Source organism: Zonotrichia leucophrys, chromosome 25 (genome assembly GCF_028769735.1).
Source record: "Zonotrichia leucophrys gambelii isolate GWCS_2022_RI chromosome 25, RI_Zleu_2.0, whole genome shotgun sequence".
Classification (NCBI taxonomy): Eukaryota; Metazoa; Chordata; class Aves; order Passeriformes; family Passerellidae; genus Zonotrichia; species Zonotrichia leucophrys.
The window spans coordinates 3,369,899-3,390,241 of record NC_088194.1 but is presented as its reverse complement, the minus strand read 5'-3'; the positions used below and the strand labels follow the sequence as shown (position 1 = coordinate 3,390,241).

At 61.2% G+C, this 20,343-nt stretch overlaps 4 protein-coding genes across 4 annotated transcripts; 2 read left to right on the top strand and 2 right to left on the bottom strand.

Annotated features, from left to right (window-relative positions):
* Positions 1 to 153: 153 nt before the first annotated feature.
* On the top strand, positions 154 to 6,078 carry TMOD4 (tropomodulin 4). Its single transcript, XM_064732638.1, has 10 exons — positions 154 to 356; positions 874 to 1,008; positions 1,112 to 1,268; positions 2,107 to 2,229; positions 2,912 to 3,001; positions 3,326 to 3,456; positions 4,310 to 4,417; positions 4,564 to 4,707; positions 5,690 to 5,834; positions 5,979 to 6,078. Exons 2-10 carry the CDS (start codon positions 886 to 888, stop codon positions 5,999 to 6,001), a joined length of 1,044 nt encoding a protein of 347 aa, XP_064588708.1. The 5' UTR covers positions 154 to 356; positions 874 to 885; the 3' UTR covers positions 6,002 to 6,078.
* On the bottom strand, positions 6,058 to 9,195 carry SCNM1 (sodium channel modifier 1). Its single transcript, XM_064732639.1, has 9 exons — positions 9,055 to 9,195; positions 8,479 to 8,549; positions 8,317 to 8,405; positions 7,989 to 8,077; positions 7,699 to 7,754; positions 7,526 to 7,555; positions 7,002 to 7,147; positions 6,799 to 6,910; positions 6,058 to 6,238 (listed from the first exon to the last, which is right to left on the bottom strand). Exons 1-9 carry the CDS (start codon positions 9,103 to 9,105, stop codon positions 6,139 to 6,141), a joined length of 744 nt encoding a protein of 247 aa, XP_064588709.1. The 5' UTR covers positions 9,106 to 9,195; the 3' UTR covers positions 6,058 to 6,138.
* A 123-nt stretch (positions 9,196 to 9,318) lies between these two features.
* On the top strand, positions 9,319 to 11,188 carry LYSMD1 (LysM domain containing 1). The gene is made up of 3 exons (XM_064732583.1): positions 9,319 to 9,525; positions 9,736 to 10,034; positions 10,488 to 11,188. The coding sequence occupies exons 1-3, from the start codon at positions 9,430 to 9,432 to the stop codon at positions 10,639 to 10,641; spliced, it is 549 nt and encodes a 182-aa protein (XP_064588653.1). The 5' UTR covers positions 9,319 to 9,429; the 3' UTR covers positions 10,642 to 11,188.
* A 534-nt stretch (positions 11,189 to 11,722) lies between these two features.
* Positions 11,723 to 19,801, bottom strand: LOC135457809 (rho guanine nucleotide exchange factor 11-like). Its single transcript, XM_064732582.1, has 9 exons — positions 19,588 to 19,801; positions 18,416 to 18,511; positions 17,881 to 17,951; positions 17,313 to 17,510; positions 16,425 to 17,075; positions 14,835 to 14,927; positions 14,109 to 14,356; positions 12,906 to 13,194; positions 11,723 to 12,105 (listed from the first exon to the last, which is right to left on the bottom strand). Exons 2-9 carry the CDS (start codon positions 18,505 to 18,507, stop codon positions 12,080 to 12,082), a joined length of 1,668 nt encoding a protein of 555 aa, XP_064588652.1. The 5' UTR covers positions 18,508 to 18,511; positions 19,588 to 19,801; the 3' UTR covers positions 11,723 to 12,079.
* Positions 19,802 to 20,343: the final 542 nt, after the last annotated feature.

The window sequence follows — 20,343 nt, the reverse complement described above, 5'->3', positions numbered from 1 at the left end:
GGCGGTTTTGGGGTCGGATCTTTGCGGGGTTTATGGGACCGGGGACGGATCCGCTCTCCCTTTTCCCCCCGGCCGTTTTTGGGGTCGCGGGGCCCCGCGGGGCCGGGGCGGGGCCCCCCCGTTCCCGATAAGGGCCGGGGCGCGGATCCGCCCTCCGGGCCCGAATAAAGCGCTGATCTCATGCCCCGCGCGGCCCCAGCGCTCCGGGACCGGCCCCGCGCTCGGGATCGCCGTCGGGATCGGCCCCGGCGCTCCGGGATCGCCTTCGGGATCGGCCCCGGCGCTCGGGATCGGCTTCGGGACCCGCCCGGGGATCGGCCCCGGGGCTTCAGCACCGGCCGCGGGTTCAGCCCCAGGTACGGCCGCGCTGTCCCCGCGCTGTCCCCGCTGTGTCACCTCCCCCTCCCCCGCCCGCCGCGGCAATTTGGGATTTGGGGATCCCGGAGCCGCTTCCCGAGGAATTCCCACGCTGCGAGGGCGGCGGGGGCGGCAGGTGCGTCCCCAGTCCCGCACGGGGACAGCGGGGACGGCGCGGAGCGAGCGGCGCTCGGGGGTCGCGACATTCGGGGACAGCGCGGAGCCAGCGGCGCTCGGGGGTCGCGACATTCGGGGACTCGCGGTTTGTCCCTCCCGTCACCCCCGGCGGGGCCGCAGTTGGGGGGGTGAGGCAGGAGCGGGATGTGACCCCGGCAGGTGACAAAGGTTGGGGACAACTTCTGGGGTGTGCTCGGTGTCCCCAAGCGCTGTTCCCGCAGAGGTGGCACGGCCAGGACCCCCCGTGTCCCCTCGTGTCCCCCGGTGTCCCCAGAGCCCGGCAGTGCTGGCACGAACGGGGTCCCCTCTGTGTCCCCACGGGTGTCCCGCTGTCCCCAGGTGCCCGCGGCCATGACGCCGTACCGGCAGGAGCTGGAGAAGTACCGCGACATCGACGAGGACAAGATCCTGCAGGAGCTGTCCCCGGAGGAGCTGGCGCAGCTGGACGCGGAGCTGGCCGAGATGGACCCCGAGGTGGGCGCGGGGACACGGGCGGTGACACGGGCGGCGGTGACACCGGCGATGGTGACACGGGCGATGGTGACACCGGCGATGGTGACACCGGCGCTGTCCCCAGAACGTGCTGCTGCCCGCGGGGCTGCGCCAGCGCGATCAGACCCACAAGAGCCCCACGGGCCCGCTGGACCGGGACGCGCTCCTGCAGCACCTGGAGCGGCAGGCGCTGGAGGCCGAGGAGCGCCAGGACCTGGTGCCCTTCACCGGCGAGAAGAAAGGTCTGGGGACAGCGGGGACAGCGCGGGGCCGGGCTGGGGACACGGAGGGGACACGGAGGGGAGCGGGCCCCCAGGCTCGGGGATATTTTATATTTAGCTCGGCCTCGCCAGCGGCTCGGGTGTCCTGGGCGAGCTGGGCCCCCGCCAGCCCCGGGCACGGCCACCAGCCCTGGCAGTGTCACCCCCTGCGACAGCAGTGCCAGCCCCGGGATGGTCACAACCCTGTGACAGCAGCGCCAGCCTCAATGGGGCCACCCTGACGGTGCCACCTGAAGCCGTTTGTCCCGTGCGCCTGTCCCCAGGGAGGCCGCTTGTCCCCATGTCGTGACCTGTCCCTGTGACCCTGTCCCTGGGGAGGCCGCTTGTCCCCATGTCCCCATGTCCCTGTCCCCAGGGAGGCCGCTTGTCCCCATGTCCCCATGTCCCTGTCCCCAGGGAGGCCGCTTGTCCCCATGTCCCTGTGACCCTGTCCCTGGGGAAGCCGTTTGTCCCCATGTCCCTGTGTCCCCATGTCTGTCCCTGTCCCCGGGGAGGCCGCTTGTCCCCATGTCGTGACCTGTCCCTGTGACCCTGTCCCTGTCCCTGGGGAAGCCGTTTGTGCCCATGTCCCCTGTCAATGTCCCCAGGGAAGCCGTTTGTGCCCATGTCCCCTGTCAATGTCCCCCTGTCCCTGGGGAAGCCGTTTGTCCCCATGTCCCCGTCACCCTGTCCCCGTCCCCAGGGAAGCCGTTTGTGCCCATGTCCCCTGTCAATGTCCCCCTGTCCCCTGTCAATGTCCCCCTGTCCCTGGGGAAGCCGTTTGTCCCCATGTCCCCTGTCAATGTCCCCCCGTCCCCAGGGAAGCCGTTTGTGCCCAAGGCGGCGGCGCCGGCGCTGCCGCGGGAGGAGCAGGTGACGCTGGAGCCGGAGCTGGAGGAGGCGCTGGCCAACGCCACCGACGCCGAGATGTGCGACATCGCCGGTGAGAGGGGACAGGGACACGGGGGACAGCGGGGACAGAGGGGACAGCGGGAATGGGATTGGGAATGGGGACGCAGATGGGGTTGGAATGGGGTGGGATTTGTATAAAGGATGGGAATGGGATGGGATTCCCATGGGATTGGGATCTGGTGGGGCTGGGGTGGGATTTCCATGGGATTCCCGTGGGATTCCCGTGGGATTCCCGCGGGATGTGAACGAGGCCGGGCTCTGCGCAGGCCGGGATCCCCGCGGGGCCGGGAGCGGAGCCAGGAACGGCCGAGGGTAACGCTGTCCCCAAGGGCTGTGCCACTGTCACCGTGTCACTGCCACACACCTGAGTGTCACACATGTCACCGTGTCACTGCCACACACATGAGTGCCACCGTGTCACTGCCACACACCTGAGTGCCACAGTGTCCCCATGTCACTGTCACACACCCGAGTGTCCCACAGCTCTCTGCCACCCCTGTCTCTGTGTCACACACGCCCCAGTGTCACACACATTGTCCCACAGTGTCACACTCGGTCCCCTCTCCCCATCGGTGTCCCCTCAGTTAAAGCAGCTCCAACCCCACCTCTGGCTCCCGGTGCCACCTCCCCGTGGGGACAGCGGGGCCCTGTGTCCCAGTGTCCCCTGTCCCCCCCGGTGTCCCAGTGTCCCCAGTGTCACCGTGTCCCCGCAGCCATCCTGGGCATGTACACGCTGATGAGTAACAAGCAGTACTACGACGCCATCTGCAGCGGGAACATCTGCAACACCGAGGGCATCAACAGTGAGTGACAGCGGGGACAGCGACGGGGACATGGGACAGGGGACAGGGCATCAACAGTGAGTGACAGCGGGGACAGGGATGGGGACAGGGATGGGGACAGGGCATCAACAGTGAGTGACAATGGGACAGGGACAGGGCATCAACAGTGAGTGACAGTGGGGACAGGGATGGGGACAGAGGACAAGTGCCTCTACGGGGTGGTTGGGGCAGCATTTGGGGATCAAACTCGTGTGTCCCTGAGCGCTGTCCCCTCTGTGTCCCCACGCTGTCCCCATGGTGGCTGTCCCCATGTCCCCACGCTGTCCCCACAATGTCCCGGCCCAGGCGTGGTGCAGCCGGACCGGTACCGCCCGGTGCCGGACGAGCCCCCGAACCCCACGGACGTGGCCGAGACGCTGCGGCGGCTGCAGGACAACGACCCCGAGCTGCAGGACGTCAACCTCAACAACATCAAGGTGACACAGCGGTGACACCGTCCCCAAAGTGTCCCCAGCGCGTCCCCAGGGGGGCCTGGGCAGCCTGAACTTGGGTCCCCAAGGTGCCAGTCCCACCCCAGCCCCGTGGTGACCCCGAGTGTCCCCGGCTGTCCCCAGGACATCCCTGTCCCTGAGCCCCCCTGGTGTCCCTGTGTCCCTCAGTGTCCCCGGCTGTCCCTGAGCCCCTGGGGACACCCCAAACCCCGTGGTGACCCCGCGTGTCCCCGGCTGTCCCCAGGACATCCCTGTCCCTGAGCCCCCCGGTGTCCCAATGTCCCTCAGTGTCCCTGAGCCCCTGGGGACACCCCAGACCCCGTGGTGACCCCGCGTGTCCCCGGCTGTCCCCAGGACATCCCTGTCCCTGAGCCCCCTGGTGTCCCAATGTCCCTCAGTGTCCCTGAGCCCCTGGGGACACCCCAAACCCCGTGGTGACCCCGCGTGTCCCCGGCTGTCCCCAGGCCATCCCTGTCCCTGAGCCACCTGGTGTCCCAATGTCCCTGAGCCCCCTGGTGTCCCAATGTCCCTCAGTGTCCCTGAGCCCCTGGGGACACCCCAAACCCTGTGGTGACCCCGAATGTCCCCGGCTGTCCCCAGGATATCCCTGTCCCTGAGCCCCCCGGTGTCCCAATGTCCCTCAGTGTCCCCAGCTGTCCCTGAGCCCCTGGGGACACCCCAGCCCCGTGGTGACCCCGAGTGTCCCCGGCTGTCCCCAGGACATCCCTGTCCCTGAGCCCCCTGGTGTCCCAATGTCCCTCAGTGTCCCCGGCTGTCCCTGAGCCCCTGGGGACACCCCAAACCCGTGGTGACCCCGAGTGTCCCCGGCTGTCCCCAGGACATCCCTGTCCCCACGCTCGAGGCCATCTGCGGCGCCATCAAGACCAACACGCACGTGCGCAGCCTCAGCCTGGTGGCCACGCGCAGCAACGACCTGGTGGCCAACGTGAGTCCCCAGAGTGTCCCCAAGTGTCCCTGCACGGGTCCACCCTGTGCCTGTCCACCCATCCCGGGGACACCACGGGCAGTGTCCCCATGGCGCCACTGTGGTGCCAATTTGGTGCCCTTTTGGTGCCACCGTGGTGTCCCCAGGCGGTGGCCGAGATGCTGGAGCACAACCAGAGCCTGCAGAGCCTCAACCTCGAGTCCAACTTCATCACCAGCGCGGGGATGCTGCGGCTGCTGGCGGCGCTGGGGCGGTGCCACAGCCTGAGCGAGATCCGCCTCGACAACCAGGTGACACTGGGGACACTGGGGACAGGGGGGACAGGGGGGACACTGGGGACACGGGGGACAGTGGGGACACTGGGGACAATGGGGACACAGTGACACTGCACTGGCGGTGCTGGGGCGGTGCCACAGCCTGAGCGAGATCCGCCTCGACAACCAGGTGACACTGGGGACAGGGGGGGACAATGGGGACAGGGGGGACAGGGGGGACAGGGGGGACAGGGGGGACAGGGGGGACAACGGGGACACTGGGGACAGGGGGGACACTGGGGACAATGGGGGACAGGGGGACAATGGGGGCACTGGGGACAATGGGGACAGGGGTGACAATGGGGGACAATGGGGACAATGGGGACAGGGACAGTGTCCTGCTGGCGCTGGGGCGGTGCCACAGCCTGAGCGAGATCCGCCTCGACAACCAGGTGACACTGGGGACAATGGGGACACTGGGGATAATGGGGACACTGGGGACAGGGGGGACAATGGGGGACACTGGGGACACTGGGGACAGGGGGGACAATGGGGACACTGGGGACACTGGGGACAATGGGGACACTGGGGACAGGGGGGACAGGGGGGACAATGGGGACAATGGGGACAGGGGGGACAATGGGGACACTGGGGACAATGGGGACAGGGGGGACAATGGGGACAGAGACACTGCCCTGGCAGCCATCAGGCGGTGCCACAGCCTGAGCGAGATCCGCCTCGACAACCAGGTGACACTGGGGACACTGGGGACAGGGGGGACAATGGGGACAGGGGGGACAGCAAGGGAAGTGACAGTGACCTGTCTCCAACCCGGCAGTGCCAGCGCCTCGGGGACACGGTGGAGATGGGGCTGTGACAGTGCCACTGACCGTGTCCCCGATGGTGTCCCCAATGTCCCCGCAGTGCCAGCGCCTCGGGGACACGGTGGAGATGGCCATGGCAGCCACCCTGGAGCACTGTGACAGTGCCACTGACCGTGTCCCCAATGTCCCCGCAGTGCCAGCGCCTCGGGGACACGGTGGAGATGGCCATGGCAGCCACCCTGGAGCAGTGTCCCTCCCTGCTGAGGTTCGGCTACACCTTCACCCTGCAGGGCCCGCGGGCGCGCGCCGCCGCCGCCCTCACCCGCAACAACGAGCTCCGTGAGTGCCACCAATGTCCCCAATGTCCCCAAGGGTCACCCGGGGCTCCCAGAGCAGAGCCCACCTCAGAGGGAGCTCCTCAATGTCCCCAAGTGTCCCCAGGGCTGGCACCTACCCCTGACCCCCCCTTTTCTCTCCCCCCAGGTCGCCAACAGAAGAAATCCTAAAACCCCCCCGAGCTCAGGAACCGCTGGGAATAAAGTGGAAAAATGGTGCAAAAACGTCCCAAAAAATTCCCACTTTATTCCCGGGGCTCTGGGGACACCTGGGGACGCCTGGGGACACCGGGGGACACCTGGGGGCGTCAGGCTGGCGGCAGCGGTGGCGGCTCCTCCTCGTCGGAGTCGAACTCGGCGTTGCCGTCCTTGACCCAATTCCCAGCGGGATCCTGGAGCCAGCCCCGGCTGGGACACAGGGAGAGGGAGCTGGGGGTTTTCAGGGATTTGGGGGAATTTTGGGAATTTTTCTGGAGTTTTCGGGGCTTTTTTGGGGGGAATTCTTGGGGATACTTTGGGCATATTTTGGGGGGATTTTTGTGGGGATTTTTTGTGGGACATTTTTGGGATTTTTTTAGGGATTTGTGGGGGATTTTTTGGTTTTTTTTTTTTGAAATTCCTTAGGATATTTTGGGCATATTTTGTGGGGATTTTTGTGGGGATTTTTTGTGAGACATTTTTGGGGTTTTTTTTGAGGATTTTTTTGGGGCCTTTTTTGGGATTTTTTGGGGCTTTTTTAGGGATTTGTGGGAGATTTTTTGTTTTTTTTTTTTGAAATTCCTTAGGATATTTTGGGCATATTTTGTGGGGATTTTTGTGGAACATTTTTGGGGTTTTTTTGAGGATTTTTTTGGGGCCTTTTTTGGGGCTCTTGTGGGTATTTTTTGGGGATATTTTGGGATACGTTGTGCGGATTTTTTGTGGGATATTTCTGGGATCTCCCCCCGAACCCCCAGCTCCCGACGCACCTGCGCAGGTGCAGGTGGTGCCGCAGGATCCGCAGCCGCTCGGGGCTCGGCCCCTCCTCGTTGGGACTTTGGGAATTCCCTTTCCTTCCCCGCCGGCCGTCCCGGGCAGCGCCTGCGGGAGGAGGGAGCGGCTGCCGGGACACCGGGACTGGGAATTCCCGGGGGTCCCGGGGGTCCCGGATGGGCGGGCGGGCTCTGCTCACCCTCTCTGTGCGCGGGGCTTTCGGCGTTCCCGGCGTTCCCGGCGTTCCCGGCGTTCCCGGGGTTCCGTGACGGCTCCGGCGGCCTCTGGGAATTCTTTGGGATCATCCCGGGGATCCCGGCCCGGGAGCTGCTGCTGCCCTTCGTCCTGGGAGAGGGAAAGGAGAGGGGGTGAATCCCCAAACATTCCAGAACTTTCCCCGCTGTCCCTGGCTCCCTTTCCCACCTTTTCCCATTTGTGCCCGGTTTTTCCTGAGCTCCACTCCCATCTTCTCCCATTTTTCCTCTGTTTTCTTCCCATCTTTTCCCATTTTCCCCCTGTTTCTCTATTTCCCCCATCTACCCCATTTTCCCCTGTATTTTCCCTCCATTTCCCCCCACAGCCCCATTTCCCCCAGTTTTTCCCCCACTGCCCATTTCCCCCATTTTCCCCCCATTTCCCTCATGTGTCTTCCCCTGGTTTTCCCCCATTTTGCCCCATTTCCCCATTTTTCCCGTTTTTTCCCCAATTTCCCCATTTCCTCACCTGTCTCTCCTGCAGCAGCTGTTGTACGGGCCGTTTCACATTTCCCCTTTCCCCGTTTTCCCTTTCCCCGCTCCCAGCTGTTGTTTAGCCCGCCGTTTTCCCCCATTTCCTCACCCCCACTCCCGCCTCCCCCCCCCGCCCCCCTCCCTCCCCTGCAGCAGCTGTTGTACGGGGCCGTTGTCAGCAGAGCGCTCCGGGCCAGGCGGCGCGTCCGGGCCAGCAGCGGGGCCTGTAGGACACGCCCACTGAGCCACACCCACCACGACCACACCCCCCCACATCCAGGCCATGCTCACTTAGGACATGCCCAGAGGCCACGCCCCCATGGAAACCACATACCCATATAGGCCACGCCCACCCAGAGCACCCACATAGGCCACACCCACTTGGAGACCACACCCATGGAGACCACGCCCATTTGGTGTCACACCCTTGGGGCCACGCCCATCCTTGCCACACCCACCTGCACACCTGGGGCCTCCTGCGGGGTCACCTGGGGTCCCTCGGGGGTCACCTGGGGACAGCGGGGCCGCCCGAAGGAACGGAGCAGGTCTGGGACACAGGAGATGGGGACACAGTGAGGGGACAGGGATGGGGACACGGAGACAGGAACAGGGACACAGGGACAGGGGGAAAGGGACAGGCAGGAACACTGGCAGGGGACAGGGACCAGGACATGGGGACGAAGTGAGGGAACAGGGGCAGATGACAGCACAGGTGACACAGCACAGGTGGCACAGGTGACACGGCACAGGTGACACGGCACAGGTGGCAGGGCCACCATCACTCACTGTCCAGGTGCTTCCTGCCCGCGCGGTGCAGCAGCAGCGTCTGCAGGGTGTCACACACGGGGCGCTGGGGACACAGCGAGCACGCCAGCCTGGGGACAGCGCAGGGACACTCAGGGACACTGGGGACACCGAGGGACACCGGGGACACCGGGGGACCCTCACCTGCCATCGCGCAGCAGCAGCGCCTCGTCCTCGGGGATGGCGCTGGCCAGCAGCTCGGCCACGCGGCGCCTCTGGGGACACAGGGCCACCAGCACGGTCACCCCCGGCACCGGACTGGCCCCAAACTGTCCCTAAACTGCGCCCAAACCGTCCCCAAACCGTCCCCAAACTGTGCCCAAACCGGACAGCCCTGGGAAGCGCTGAGGGGACAAAGGGGGGCCGGGGAAGAATCTGGGGGACCTTGAAGGGACTGAGGGGACACAAAGGGACCCAGGGAAGGGCTGGGGCCACCCCGGGGAATTCAGGAAAGGGTTGGGGCCACCGCGGGGAGGGTGAGGGGACACAAAGGGATAAAGGGAAGGGTTGGGGACATCGAAGGAACAAAGGGGGACCCAGGGAAGGCCTCGGGGGGGACCCAGGGAAGGCCTGAGGGAGGACGTAGAGAAGGCCTCAGGGGGACCCGCGGGGCTCAGGCCGCGGCCCGGGGGTGAGGCCGGTGGTGGCGGGGGAGGCCGGGGCTGGGCCCGGCGGTGCCGGGGGTGTCCGGGGAGGGGTCCCGGGGGGTGCCGGCCCTACCTGCAGCGCCCCGAGCGGCCCCGGGTCGCTCTCGTCGCGCTTAAAGGACATGGCGGGCCCCGCTAGGCCGCAGTCTCCATGGCAACCGCCACAGCCACTTCCGGGTAGCGCTTCCCAGCGGACAGCCGGCGCGGGGAACCGCCAATCAGCGAGCGCTCAGCTCGGACCCCGCGGCGTGATGGGAGTTGTAGTTTGAGCCCGGGGAACTTCCGTGGGAATGGCGGCGGAGACGGCCCGGGCGGAACTACCACTCCCAGGAGGGGCCGCGAGGCCGCGCCGGTTCGGCGGGGCCCGGGGCCGAGCGCTCCCCGTGAGCCGCGGGGCCGGGCCGGGAGCCCCGGGCGGGACCCCCGGGCCGGCAGCCCCGGGCGGGCCATGGCGGGGAGCGGCGGAGCCGGGGCGGCCCCGCGGGAGCACCGTCTGCAGCCCGGGGACACCCTGCAGGGGCTGGCGCTGCGCTACGGGGTGACGGTGAGCGGCCCGGGGACACCGGGGGGACACCGGGAGCAGGGAAGGCCATGGGGGTCCCCAGGGGTCATCTCGGGCCGGTCCTGGCCCGGCTCGGTTCGCCTGTCCGTCCTGGTCCGTGTCCTTATCCCTGTCCCTGTGCTGGTCCCGTTCCACCCCTGTCCCCGTTCTGTCCCGTTCTGTCCCCGGTGCCATCCCGGTCCCGTCCCGCAGATGGAGCAGATCCAGCGCGCCAACCGCCTCTACTCCTCGGACAGCATCTTCCTGCGAGCCACGCTGCTCATCCCGGGACAGCGCCACGGCCCCGGCGACACCGGCGGGGACACTCCCGGTGACACTCCCGGTGACACTCCCGGGGACAGCCCCCCTAACAGCCACGGTGACGGCCCCGGGGACGGTCCCGGCCGCTCCCGGCGCGACCTCTCGGCCTCGGATTTCCTGCGGCGCTTGGACGCCGAGATCGGGCGCTGCAAGGAGGCGGCGGCGCTGCGGCTGCAGGGCCCGGGCTCCAGGTGCGGACTGGGGGGAACTGGGCAAATCTGGGGAAAATCTGGGGCAAATTGGGGGCGAACTGGAGGGAAAATCTGGGGAAAATCCGGGGCAAACTTGGGGAAAAAGTCTGGGGCAAACTGGGAGGGAACTGGGGAGAAAAATTTGGGGAAAATCTGGGAAAAATCCGGGGCAAACTGGGGGGAACTGGGTGGGGAAAATCTGTAAAAAATCTGGGGCAAAATCAGGAAGAAATGTAGAAAAAAATGGGGGGAAAATTTGGGGTGAAACTGGGAGAAAATTGTTGAAAATTTGGGGAAAATCTGGGGGAAATTGGGATAAAATTAAGGGGAAAATTGGGGTGAAGCTGGGAGAAGATTGGGGTACAACAGAGGGCAGCTCGGGGATGTGGTGGCGCCGGGGCGGTGGCAGTGCCATCCCCTGGTGTCACCGTGTGTCCCCGCGTGTCCCCGCAGCCCCGCCCCGGCTGGGGGTGGCCCCGCGTCCCCCCGCGTGTCCCCGACTGTCCCCGCGTCCCCTCGGGGGGCCCGGCTGGGACCCCGGCCCCTCACCAGGACCCCGCGGGCGGCCGCGCTCAGGGACAGCGAGGACGAGATCTTCACCTTGTGACAACAGTGGGGACACTGGGGACACTGCAGTGGGACACTGGGGACACCCAGGACGAGATCTTCACCTTGTGACAACACTGGGGACATTGGGGACACCGCAATGGGACACTGGGGACACCCAGGACGAGATCTTCACCTTGTGACAACACTGGGGACACCGCAGTGGGACACTGGGGACACCCAGGACGAGACCTTCACCTGGGGACATTTGGGACACCGAGAACCCGACCTGGGGACACCCAGGATGTGACACCGGGATGTGACACCAGGATGTGACACCGGGATGTGACACCGGGATGTGACACCGGGATGTGACACCGGGATGTGACACCGGGATGTGACACCAGAGGTGCCACCGGGAGGTGCCACCGCTCCTCGCTGCCATGGACCCCGAGGGGACACTTTGGGGACTTTGGGGAGGTGTCCTGGTGTCCCCTCCCTGTCCCTGTTTGGGGCCGCAGGGACAGCTGGGAGCCCTGGGGACAGGGACGGGGACAGGGACGGTGCCACCTCCCCTGCCAGCTTGTAAATAAACCGGAGCATTGTCACCGCTGGGCTGTGACACCCTGGGGACAGGGTCACACCCCTTTGGGGACATTATCACACCCCTTGGGGACATTGTCACACCCTTTGGGGACAGGGTCACACCCTGGGGACAGGGTCACACCCTTTGGGGACAGGGTCACACCCCTTGGGGACACTATCACACCCTTTGGGGACAGGGCCACACCCTGGGGACACTGTGACATTGTCACATCCGCCCTCCCAGGGGCATTTGGGGACATTTTGGGGACATTTTGGGGACATGGTGCCCCCTGGGATGGGGCTGGATCCCCAAAATTCCCAAACCCCATTTTCCAAATCCCCAAATCCCAAACCCCCACCCCAGCATTGGGGACCCCTGCCCCATGTGAAAAGAACCCCCAAATCCTATTAAAAAAAACCCAAAATCCCATTAAAAAAAACACCCCAAATTCCATTTTAAAAACCCCAAACCCCACAAAATCCCCAAATCCCATTAAAATCACCCCAAACCGCACAAAAACCCCAAATCCCATTAAAATCACCCCAAACCGCACAAAAACGACTCCAGGCCGGGGACCCTGCCCAGCTTGCAGCGCCCCCCGGGCTCTGTATTTATAATATTTATATTGGGCCCGGGTTTGGGGGCAAAACCCGGGATTTGGGGCAAAGCCTGGGCTTTGGGGGGACGGCGCCACCCCCCGATTGTCACCGTGTCCCCCCGATTGTCACCCGGGGGTATTTACAGCATTGGGGGGGGTACGTACATATTTATAGGGGATTTGGGGCAAAAAGGGGCAATTCCCAACAAAGTGCATTTGTCCGTCTGTCCGTCTGTCCGGGCGGAATTCCCGCCGCAATTCCCGGGGGGGGGTGGGGGAGGGGAGGGAAATTCCAGCCCATCCCCCCCCGCCGGGTTAGAGGGGGGCGGGGCCGTCGGAGCCTGCAAGAGAAGGGCGGAAATCATGGGGGAAATAATGGGGAAAATGGGAAAATTAATGGGGAAATAATGGGGGAAATGGGAAATTAATGGGGAAATAATGGGGGAAATAATGGGGGAAATGGGAAAATTAATGGGGGGAGTAATAGGGAAAATGGGAAATAATGGGGGGAATAATTGGGGGAATAATGGGCGGAATAATGGGGGAAATGGGAAATTAATGGGGGAAATAATGGGGAAAATGGGAAAATAATGGGGAAATAATGGGGGAAATGGGAAAATTAATGGGGAAATGGGAAAATTAATGGGGAAATAATGGGGGGAATAATGGGGGAAATGGGAAAATTAATGGGGAAATAATGGGGAAAATGGGAAAATTAATGGGGAAAATGGGAAATTAGTAGGGAAATAATGGGGGAAATGGGAAATTAATGGGGGAAGTAATAGGGAAAATGGGAAATAATGGGGGGAATAATGGGGGAATAATGGGGAAAATTAATGGGGGGAAAATTAATGGGGGAAACAGTGGGAAATTAACGGGGAAAATAATGGGGAAAATGGGAAATTAATGGGGAACAATGGGGAATTAACAGGGGAAATTAATGGGGGAATAATGGGGAAAATAATGGGGGAAATATGGAGAATTAACAGGGGAAATAATGGGGAAATGGGAAAATAATGGGGGAAACAATGGGGCAATAATGGGGCAATAATGGGGCAATAATGGGGCAATGAAGGGGGTAAATCACGGGGAGCGGGCACGGTGACACGAGGGGACATCCCGGGTGCCCGCGGGCTCTCACCTGCGCCGGGGGCGGCAGCGGTGCCACCGTGTCCCCCCGGGTGTCCCCCCGGGTGTCCCCCCGGGTGTCCCCCGTGTGCCCGCGGGGCCTGGGGCGAGCGCCGGGGGCTGGGGGGCGCCGGGGCCCGCCGGGGGACACCGGGGACGGCGTTGGGGACATTGTTGGGGACGGTGCTGGGGACATTGTTGGGGACATTGTTGGGGACATTGCTGGGGACGGTGTTGGGGACGGTGTTGGCGTCGCCCCAGCCCAGCGAGCGCAGCAGCTGCCGGTGAGCGGCTTCCATGGCCTGGGGGGACACGGGGACAGCTGGGGACAGCTGGGGACAGCTGGGGACACCTCAGTGTCCCCCCATCCCCTGAGTGTCACCCCCATCCCCTTAACGTCCCCACCTCCCATCCGTGTCCCCGTTAATGTCCCCAGTGTCACCCTCAGGCTCAGCAGTTTCCCAATAATGTCCCCACTGGTGTCCCCCCCATGATGTCCCCATTGATGCCCCCTCACCCTGAGGCTCAGCTGTTTCCCATTGCTGTCCCCAGTGTCCCCAGTGTCCCCCATGTCCCCAGTGTCCCCAGTGATGTCCCCAATGTCCCCATTGCTGTCCCCACGGTGTCACTCACCCTCAGGCTCAGCAGTTTCCCAATGATGTCCCCACTGTCCCCAGTGTCCCCAATGGTGTCCCCAGTGTCCCCACGGTGTCACTCACCCTCAGGCTCAGCAGTTTCTATTGATGTCCCCAGTGTCCCCAATGTCCCCAATGCTGTCCCCAATGTCCCCACTGTCCCCAATGCTGTCCCCAGTGTCCCCACGGTGTCACTCACCCTCAGGCTCAGCAGTTTCCCATTGCTGTCCCCAATGATGTCCCCACTGTCCCCAGTGTCCCCAGTGATGTCCCCAATGCTGTCCCCATTGCTGTCCCCACAGTGTCACTCACCCTCAGGCTCAGCAGTTTCTATTGCTGTCCCCACTGTCCCCAGTGTCCCCAATGTCCCCAATGGTGTCCCCATTGCTGTCCCCACAGTGTCACTCACCCTCAGGCTCAGCAGTTTCCCATTGCTGTCCCCACTGTCCCCAATGTCCCCAGTGCTGTCCCCAGTGTCCCCACGGTGTCACTCACCCTCAGGCTCAGCAGTTTCCCATGGCTGTCCCCAGTGTCCCCAATGTCCCCAGTGTCCCCAATGGTGTCCCCACGGTGTCACTCACCCTCAGGCTCAGCAGTTTCTCCCGCAGCTCCTCCAGGGTCCCCAGGATCAGCTCGGTGTCCCCGGGGATGTCTCCAGGAGTGTCCCCGATGTCCCCGGGGCTGTCCCTGGTGTCCCCATGGGTGTCCCTGGTGCTGTCCCTGGTGTCCCTGGTGTCCTCAGAGCTGTCCCCAATGTCCCCAGAGGTGTCCCCGCTGTCCCCTCCCGGCCGGGGGGGTCCCGAGGGGAGGCTCAGGTAGAAGAAATTCCCTGCACGAGGGACAGAGGGACATCAGTGACCCCACAAGGGCTCCTGGTGGCCCCTCTGGAGTTCTTGATGTCCCCAGAGGAACATTTGGTGGCCCCAGGGCATTTTTGGTGGCCCCAAAGAATTTTTGGTGGCCCCTTTTGAGTTTTTGGTGGCTCCTGAGGATTTCTGATGGCCCCAAAGGGTTTTTGGTGGCCCTGGTGGGGTTTTTGGTGGCCCCAGGGGTATTTTTGGTGCCCCCAAAGAGTTTCTGGTGGCCCCTTTTGGGTTTCTGGTGGCCCATTTTGGTTTTTGGTGGCCATTTTTTGCATTTTCAGTGGCCCTTTTGTGATTCTGGTGGCCCTTTTGGGTTTTTTGGGGCCCTTTTGGGTTTTTGTGGCCCTTTCCGGTTTTTGTGGCCCTTTTTGGGTTTTTGTGTCCCTTTTTGGTTTTTTTGGGGCCCTTTCGGGGTTTTTGGGGGTGGGGGGAGGGGCCGGTTACCCTCGGCGCTGGCTCCGCCTCCTTCCCGCAGCTCGGGCTCTGATTGGCTGCAGCCGCGCGGGGGCGTGGCCTCATCCGGCCCCTCCTCCTGGGCTGGGCCCCCAAAAGGGGGGGGGGGGGGGGGGGGGGGGAGCAGCCCCGCCACCGGAATGCGGTAATTAGCACCCAATTAGTTAATTAGCACCCCAATTAGCTCATTAGAACCTCAATTAATTCATTAGCACCCCCAATTAGCACCTGAAATTAATAGGCACCCGAAATCAGCACCCCGAAGTTAATTAGCGCCCCTAATTAGCACCCAGCAGCCCAAAATCGGCACCCGAGGTTAATTAGCACCCAGAATTAGCAACCCAAATTAATTAGCGCCCAGCACCAAAAAGAAGCACCCCAAAATAGCAAAATTAGCGTTCAGAACCCCAAATTAGAGCCCGAAATCAATCAGCACCCCAAAATCAGCACCCAAAATTGATCAGCACCCAGAACCCCAAATCAGCACCCAAAATTAATTAGCACCCAAAATTAATTAGCACCCAGCACCCAAAGCTGGGACCCCAAATTGGCACCCAAAAGCAGCACCCCAAAATTGGCACCAGCACCAAGACCCAAATCAGAACCCAAAATCAGATCCCAAAATCAGACCTCAAAATCAACATCCCAAAATCAGACCCCAAAATCAACATCCCAAAATCAACATCCCAAAATCAGAACCCCAAAATCAGACCCCAAAATCAGAACCCCAAATTTAAAACCCCAAAATCAGAATTCCCAAAATCAGCACCCCAAATGAACACCCTGAAATCGACACCCAAAAATCAGCACCAAACCCCAGAACCCAAAATCACGAACCCGAAATCGGCACCCAGGGAAGGAGACCCCAAATTCGGGAAAAGGGCTGGGAATGGAACGGGACCCCAAACCCCAAAAATGAGCAGGGAACGAGACCCCAAATCCTGGGAATGAGAGAGACCCCAAATTTGGGAAGGGGCAGGGAGTGAGACCCCAAATCCTGGGACGAGGCCCCAAATCCCACCCCAAATATCCCAAAATTCTCCCAATCCTACCCCAATTCCCACCCCAATTCCTGCCCCAAATTCCAGCCCCAATTTCCCCAAATTCCTGCCCAAATCCACCCCAAATCCCCCCAACTCTCACCCCAAATCCCTCCAAATCCCTGCCCCAATTCCCCAAATTCCTGCCCCAATCCCCCGAAATTCCTGCCCCAATTGCCCCCGAATTCCTGCCCCAAATCCATCCCCCAAATTCCTGCCCAAATCCATCCCAAATTCCTCCCCATCAATCGTCCCCAAATTCCCCCAAATCCCTGCCCCAATTCCCCAAATTCCTGCCCCCAATCCCCCGAAATTCCTGCCCCAATTCCTGCCCCAAATCCACCCCAAATCTCCCCAAATTCCTGCCCCAAATCCCCCCAAATTCCTGCCCCAAACCCACCTCAATTCCCCTAAATTCCTCCAATCCCCAAACTCCCCCCAAATTCTGCAACCCAAATCTCCCAAATTCCCCCAAATCTCCCAAATTCTTGCCCCAATTCCTGCCCCAAATTCCCCCAAATCCCCCCAGATCCCCCTTTACCTTTCCGGTTGATTCGGATCCCGTTTTGCTCCGGCCCCTCCGGCCCTTCCTGGCTGGACATTGGGAATTCCTGGCTGGACATCCCGGAATCCCGGCCGGACACTGGGAATTCCCAGCCGGACGTGGCCGAGTCCTGGCTGGACACCGGGAATTCCTGACTGGACATCACCGAGTCCTGGCTGGACACCGGGAATTCCCGGCCGGACCCTGAGAATTCCCAGCTGGACGTCCCGGAATCCTGGCTGGACATTGGGAATTCCCGGCTGGACATCCCGGAATCCTGGCTGGACATTGGGAATTCCCGGCTGGACATCCCGGAATCCTGACTGGACATCACCGAGTCCTGGCTGGACACCGGGAATTCCCGGCTGGACATCCCGGAATCCCGGCCGGACGTGGCCGAGTCCTGGCCGGGCGTTGGGAATTCCTGGCTGGACATTGGGAACTCCCGACTGGACATCACTGGGAATTCCTGGCTGGACACTGGGAATTCCTGGCTGGACACTGGGAATTCCCGGCTGGACGTTGGGAATTCCTGGCCGGACGTTGGGAATTCCCGGCCGGACACTGGACGGTCACTGCCCCGTCCGGCCGTGGGCGTCTGTCCATCCGGCCGGAGCCTCCGGACAATCAGGAGCCGCAGGGTCTCCACTGGGAGTGGGGAGGGAAAAACGGGATTTGGGCTTTTCCCAAAAAAAAGGAAAATGCCCCGGGATGGGGAAGAGAGGGAGGAAAAAAGGGGAATTTGGGGTTTCCCCAGGAATGGAGGAAGGACATTTGGGGAATTTGGGATTTCCCATGAAACAAAGGAATGACAATTGGGGAATTTGGGATTTCCCCAGGAACAGAGGAAGGACATTTGGGAATTTGGGGTTTGGGGTTTCTCACCGTGCTCCAGCGCTGCCTCGGCCACCCCAGCAGTCCCCGGGCACGTGGGGGCGCTCGGGCCGGGGTCGGGACCCTCCGGGCCGGGGTCGGGGTCCCCCAGCTCAGGGTCCCCCGTGTCGGGGTCCCCGGGCCCGCGCGGCTCCTCCAGCAGCTCCTGCAGCGGCCGCGCCCGGGCCGAGGGCTCGGGGTCACTGCCGGCTGTGGGACAGCGACACCGTGGGGACACCGCGGGGACAGCAGGGACAGCAGGGACAGGGACAGCAGGGACACTGTGGGGACACCGGGACAGCAGGGACAGGGACAGGGACACCGCGGGGACACCGGGACAGCAGGGACAGGGACAGGGACAGCAGGGACACACTGGGGTCACTGCCGGCTGTGGGACAGCAACACCGTGGGGACACCGGGACAGCAGGGACAGGGACAGCAGGGACAGGGACAGGAAGGACCGACATGGACAGGGACGGGAACAGGGACATGGTGGGGACAACAGGGACAGGGACAGGGACACCGTGGGGACACCGGGACAGCAGGGACAGGCCCAGGGCCAGCAGAGCCCCAGCAGTACCTGAGCAGCAATCCTCGGGCTCGGTGTCTCGGGCCAGCTCCGGGGACACGGCGGGGTCCGGCAGCAGCAGGCTGGGAACGGGAACGGGAACGGGAATGGGAATGGGAATGGGAACGGGAATGGGGAATGGGAATGGGAACGGGAATGGGAACGGGAATGGGAAAGGGAATGGGAACGGGAATGGGAACGGGAATGGGAATGGGAACGGGAACGGGAACGGGAATGGGAACGGGAACGGGACAGGGACAGGGCTGGCACCGGGACAGGCACCGGCAGCCCGAGTCCCCAGCCCAGGGACCCTCTGGGGACACCAGGAACCTCCTGAGCGCCATCCCATTGCCACTCCCACTGCCACTCCCACTGCCATTATTCCCATTCTGATCCCCGTTATTCCCATCATTCCCACATTCCCACCATTCCCATTATTCCCATTCTGATCCCCATTATCCCCATCACTCCCACCATTCCCATTATTCCCATTATGATCCCCACCATTCCCATCCCATCCCATCCCCATCCATCCCCACATCCCCACCTGCCGTTCCCGCTGCCGTCCCTCTGTCCCTGCTTTGGTGGCCCCGCGAGGCTCCGGGTGGCTCCTTGAACAGCCTGCTCCAGCAGCTGCATCCACCTAAAATTAATGAATTAATTAATGAATTCCTCATTAATGACAGGCTCCTTGCACGGCCTGCTCCAGCAGCTGCATCCACCTGCAATAATTAATGAATTAATTAATGAATTAATGAATTCCTCATTAATGACAGGCTCCTTGCACGGCCTGCTCCAGCAGCTGCATCCACCTGCAATAATTAATGAATTAATTAATGAATTAATGACAGGCTCCTTGCACGGCCTGCTCCAGCAGCTGCATCCACCTAAAATTAATGAATTAAATAATGAATTAATGACAGGCTCCTTGCACGGCCTGCTCCAGCAGCTGCATCCACCTGTGATTAATTAATGAATTAATTAATGAATTAATGACAGGCTCCTTGCACGGCCTGCTCCAGCAGCTGCATCCACCTAAAATTAATTAATTAATTAATGAATTACACACGGGAATTAATGAATTCCTCATTAATGACAGGCTCCTTGCACGGCCTGCTCCAGCAGCTGCATCCACCTGTGATTAATGAATTAATTAATGAATTCCTCATTAATGACAGGCTCCTTGCACGGCCTGCTCCAGCAGCTGCATCCACCTGCAATAATTAATTCCTAACATGGGAATTCCACAAGGGAATTAATTACACACGGGAATTAATCACACATGGGAATCGCACACAGGAATTCCACATGGGAATTACACACGGGAATTAATCACTCACAGAAATTACACACGGGAATTACACACGGGAATTAATTACACACAGGAATTAATTACACACGGGAATTAATTGCACATGGGAATCGCACACAGGAATTCCACATGGGAATTACACACAGGGATTAATTACACATGAGAATTTATCACACATGGGAATTAATTACACACGGGAATTAATCACTCACAGGAATTACACACAGGAATTACACACAGGAATTAATTACACATGGGAATCGCACACAGGAATTCCACATGGGAATTACACACAGGGATTAATTACACATGGGAATTTATCACACATGGGAATTAATTACACACGGGAATTAATTACACACGGGAATTAATTGCCCATCCCGGAATTTTCCGGGGTTTCTGCTCACGTGTTTTTCTCCGAGGACGTCAGCGCCACCAGCTCGTAGATTTGGGGTCCCAGCTCCGAGGTGCAGATGATGAACAGGGCGCGCTTGTCTGGGGGGGGGGACACAGAATTCACAAAATTCCTCCCATTCCCACAATTCCCAAAATTCCTCCCATTCCCAGACCCAAAATCCCCAAAATTCCTCCCATTCCCAAAATCCCCAAAATTCCTCCCATTCCCAGACCCAGAATTCCCAAAATTCCTCCCATTCCCAGCCCCAGAATTCCCCAAAATTCCTCCCATTCCCAGCCCCAGAATTCCCAAAATTCCTCCCATTCCCAAAATTCCCAAAATTCCTCTCATTCCCAGCCCCACAATTCCCAAAATTCCTCCCATTCCCAGACCCACAATTCCCAAAATTCCTCCCATTCCCAGCCCCAGAATTCCCCAAAAGTCTCGGAATTCCGGGATTTCCTGTGGCCATGATGAGCAGGAGCTGAGCTCCAGGACAGGCCTGAACCCCCATTTTCCCCACATTTCCCCCCAAAAACCCCCCATTTTTTTTTACACAAAACCCCCATTTTCCTCCTGAAATCACACAGAATTCCCAAAATTCCCAGAGTTCTGGGATTCTCCCTGCCCACCTGTGGCCATGGAGCACCCGGCTGATTACAGAGCTGAAGCCCCATTTTCCCCCAATTCTTGCCCCATTTACCCCATAAAAACCCCATTTTTTCACACAAAACCCCCATTTTTTTTACAGAAACACCCATTTTTT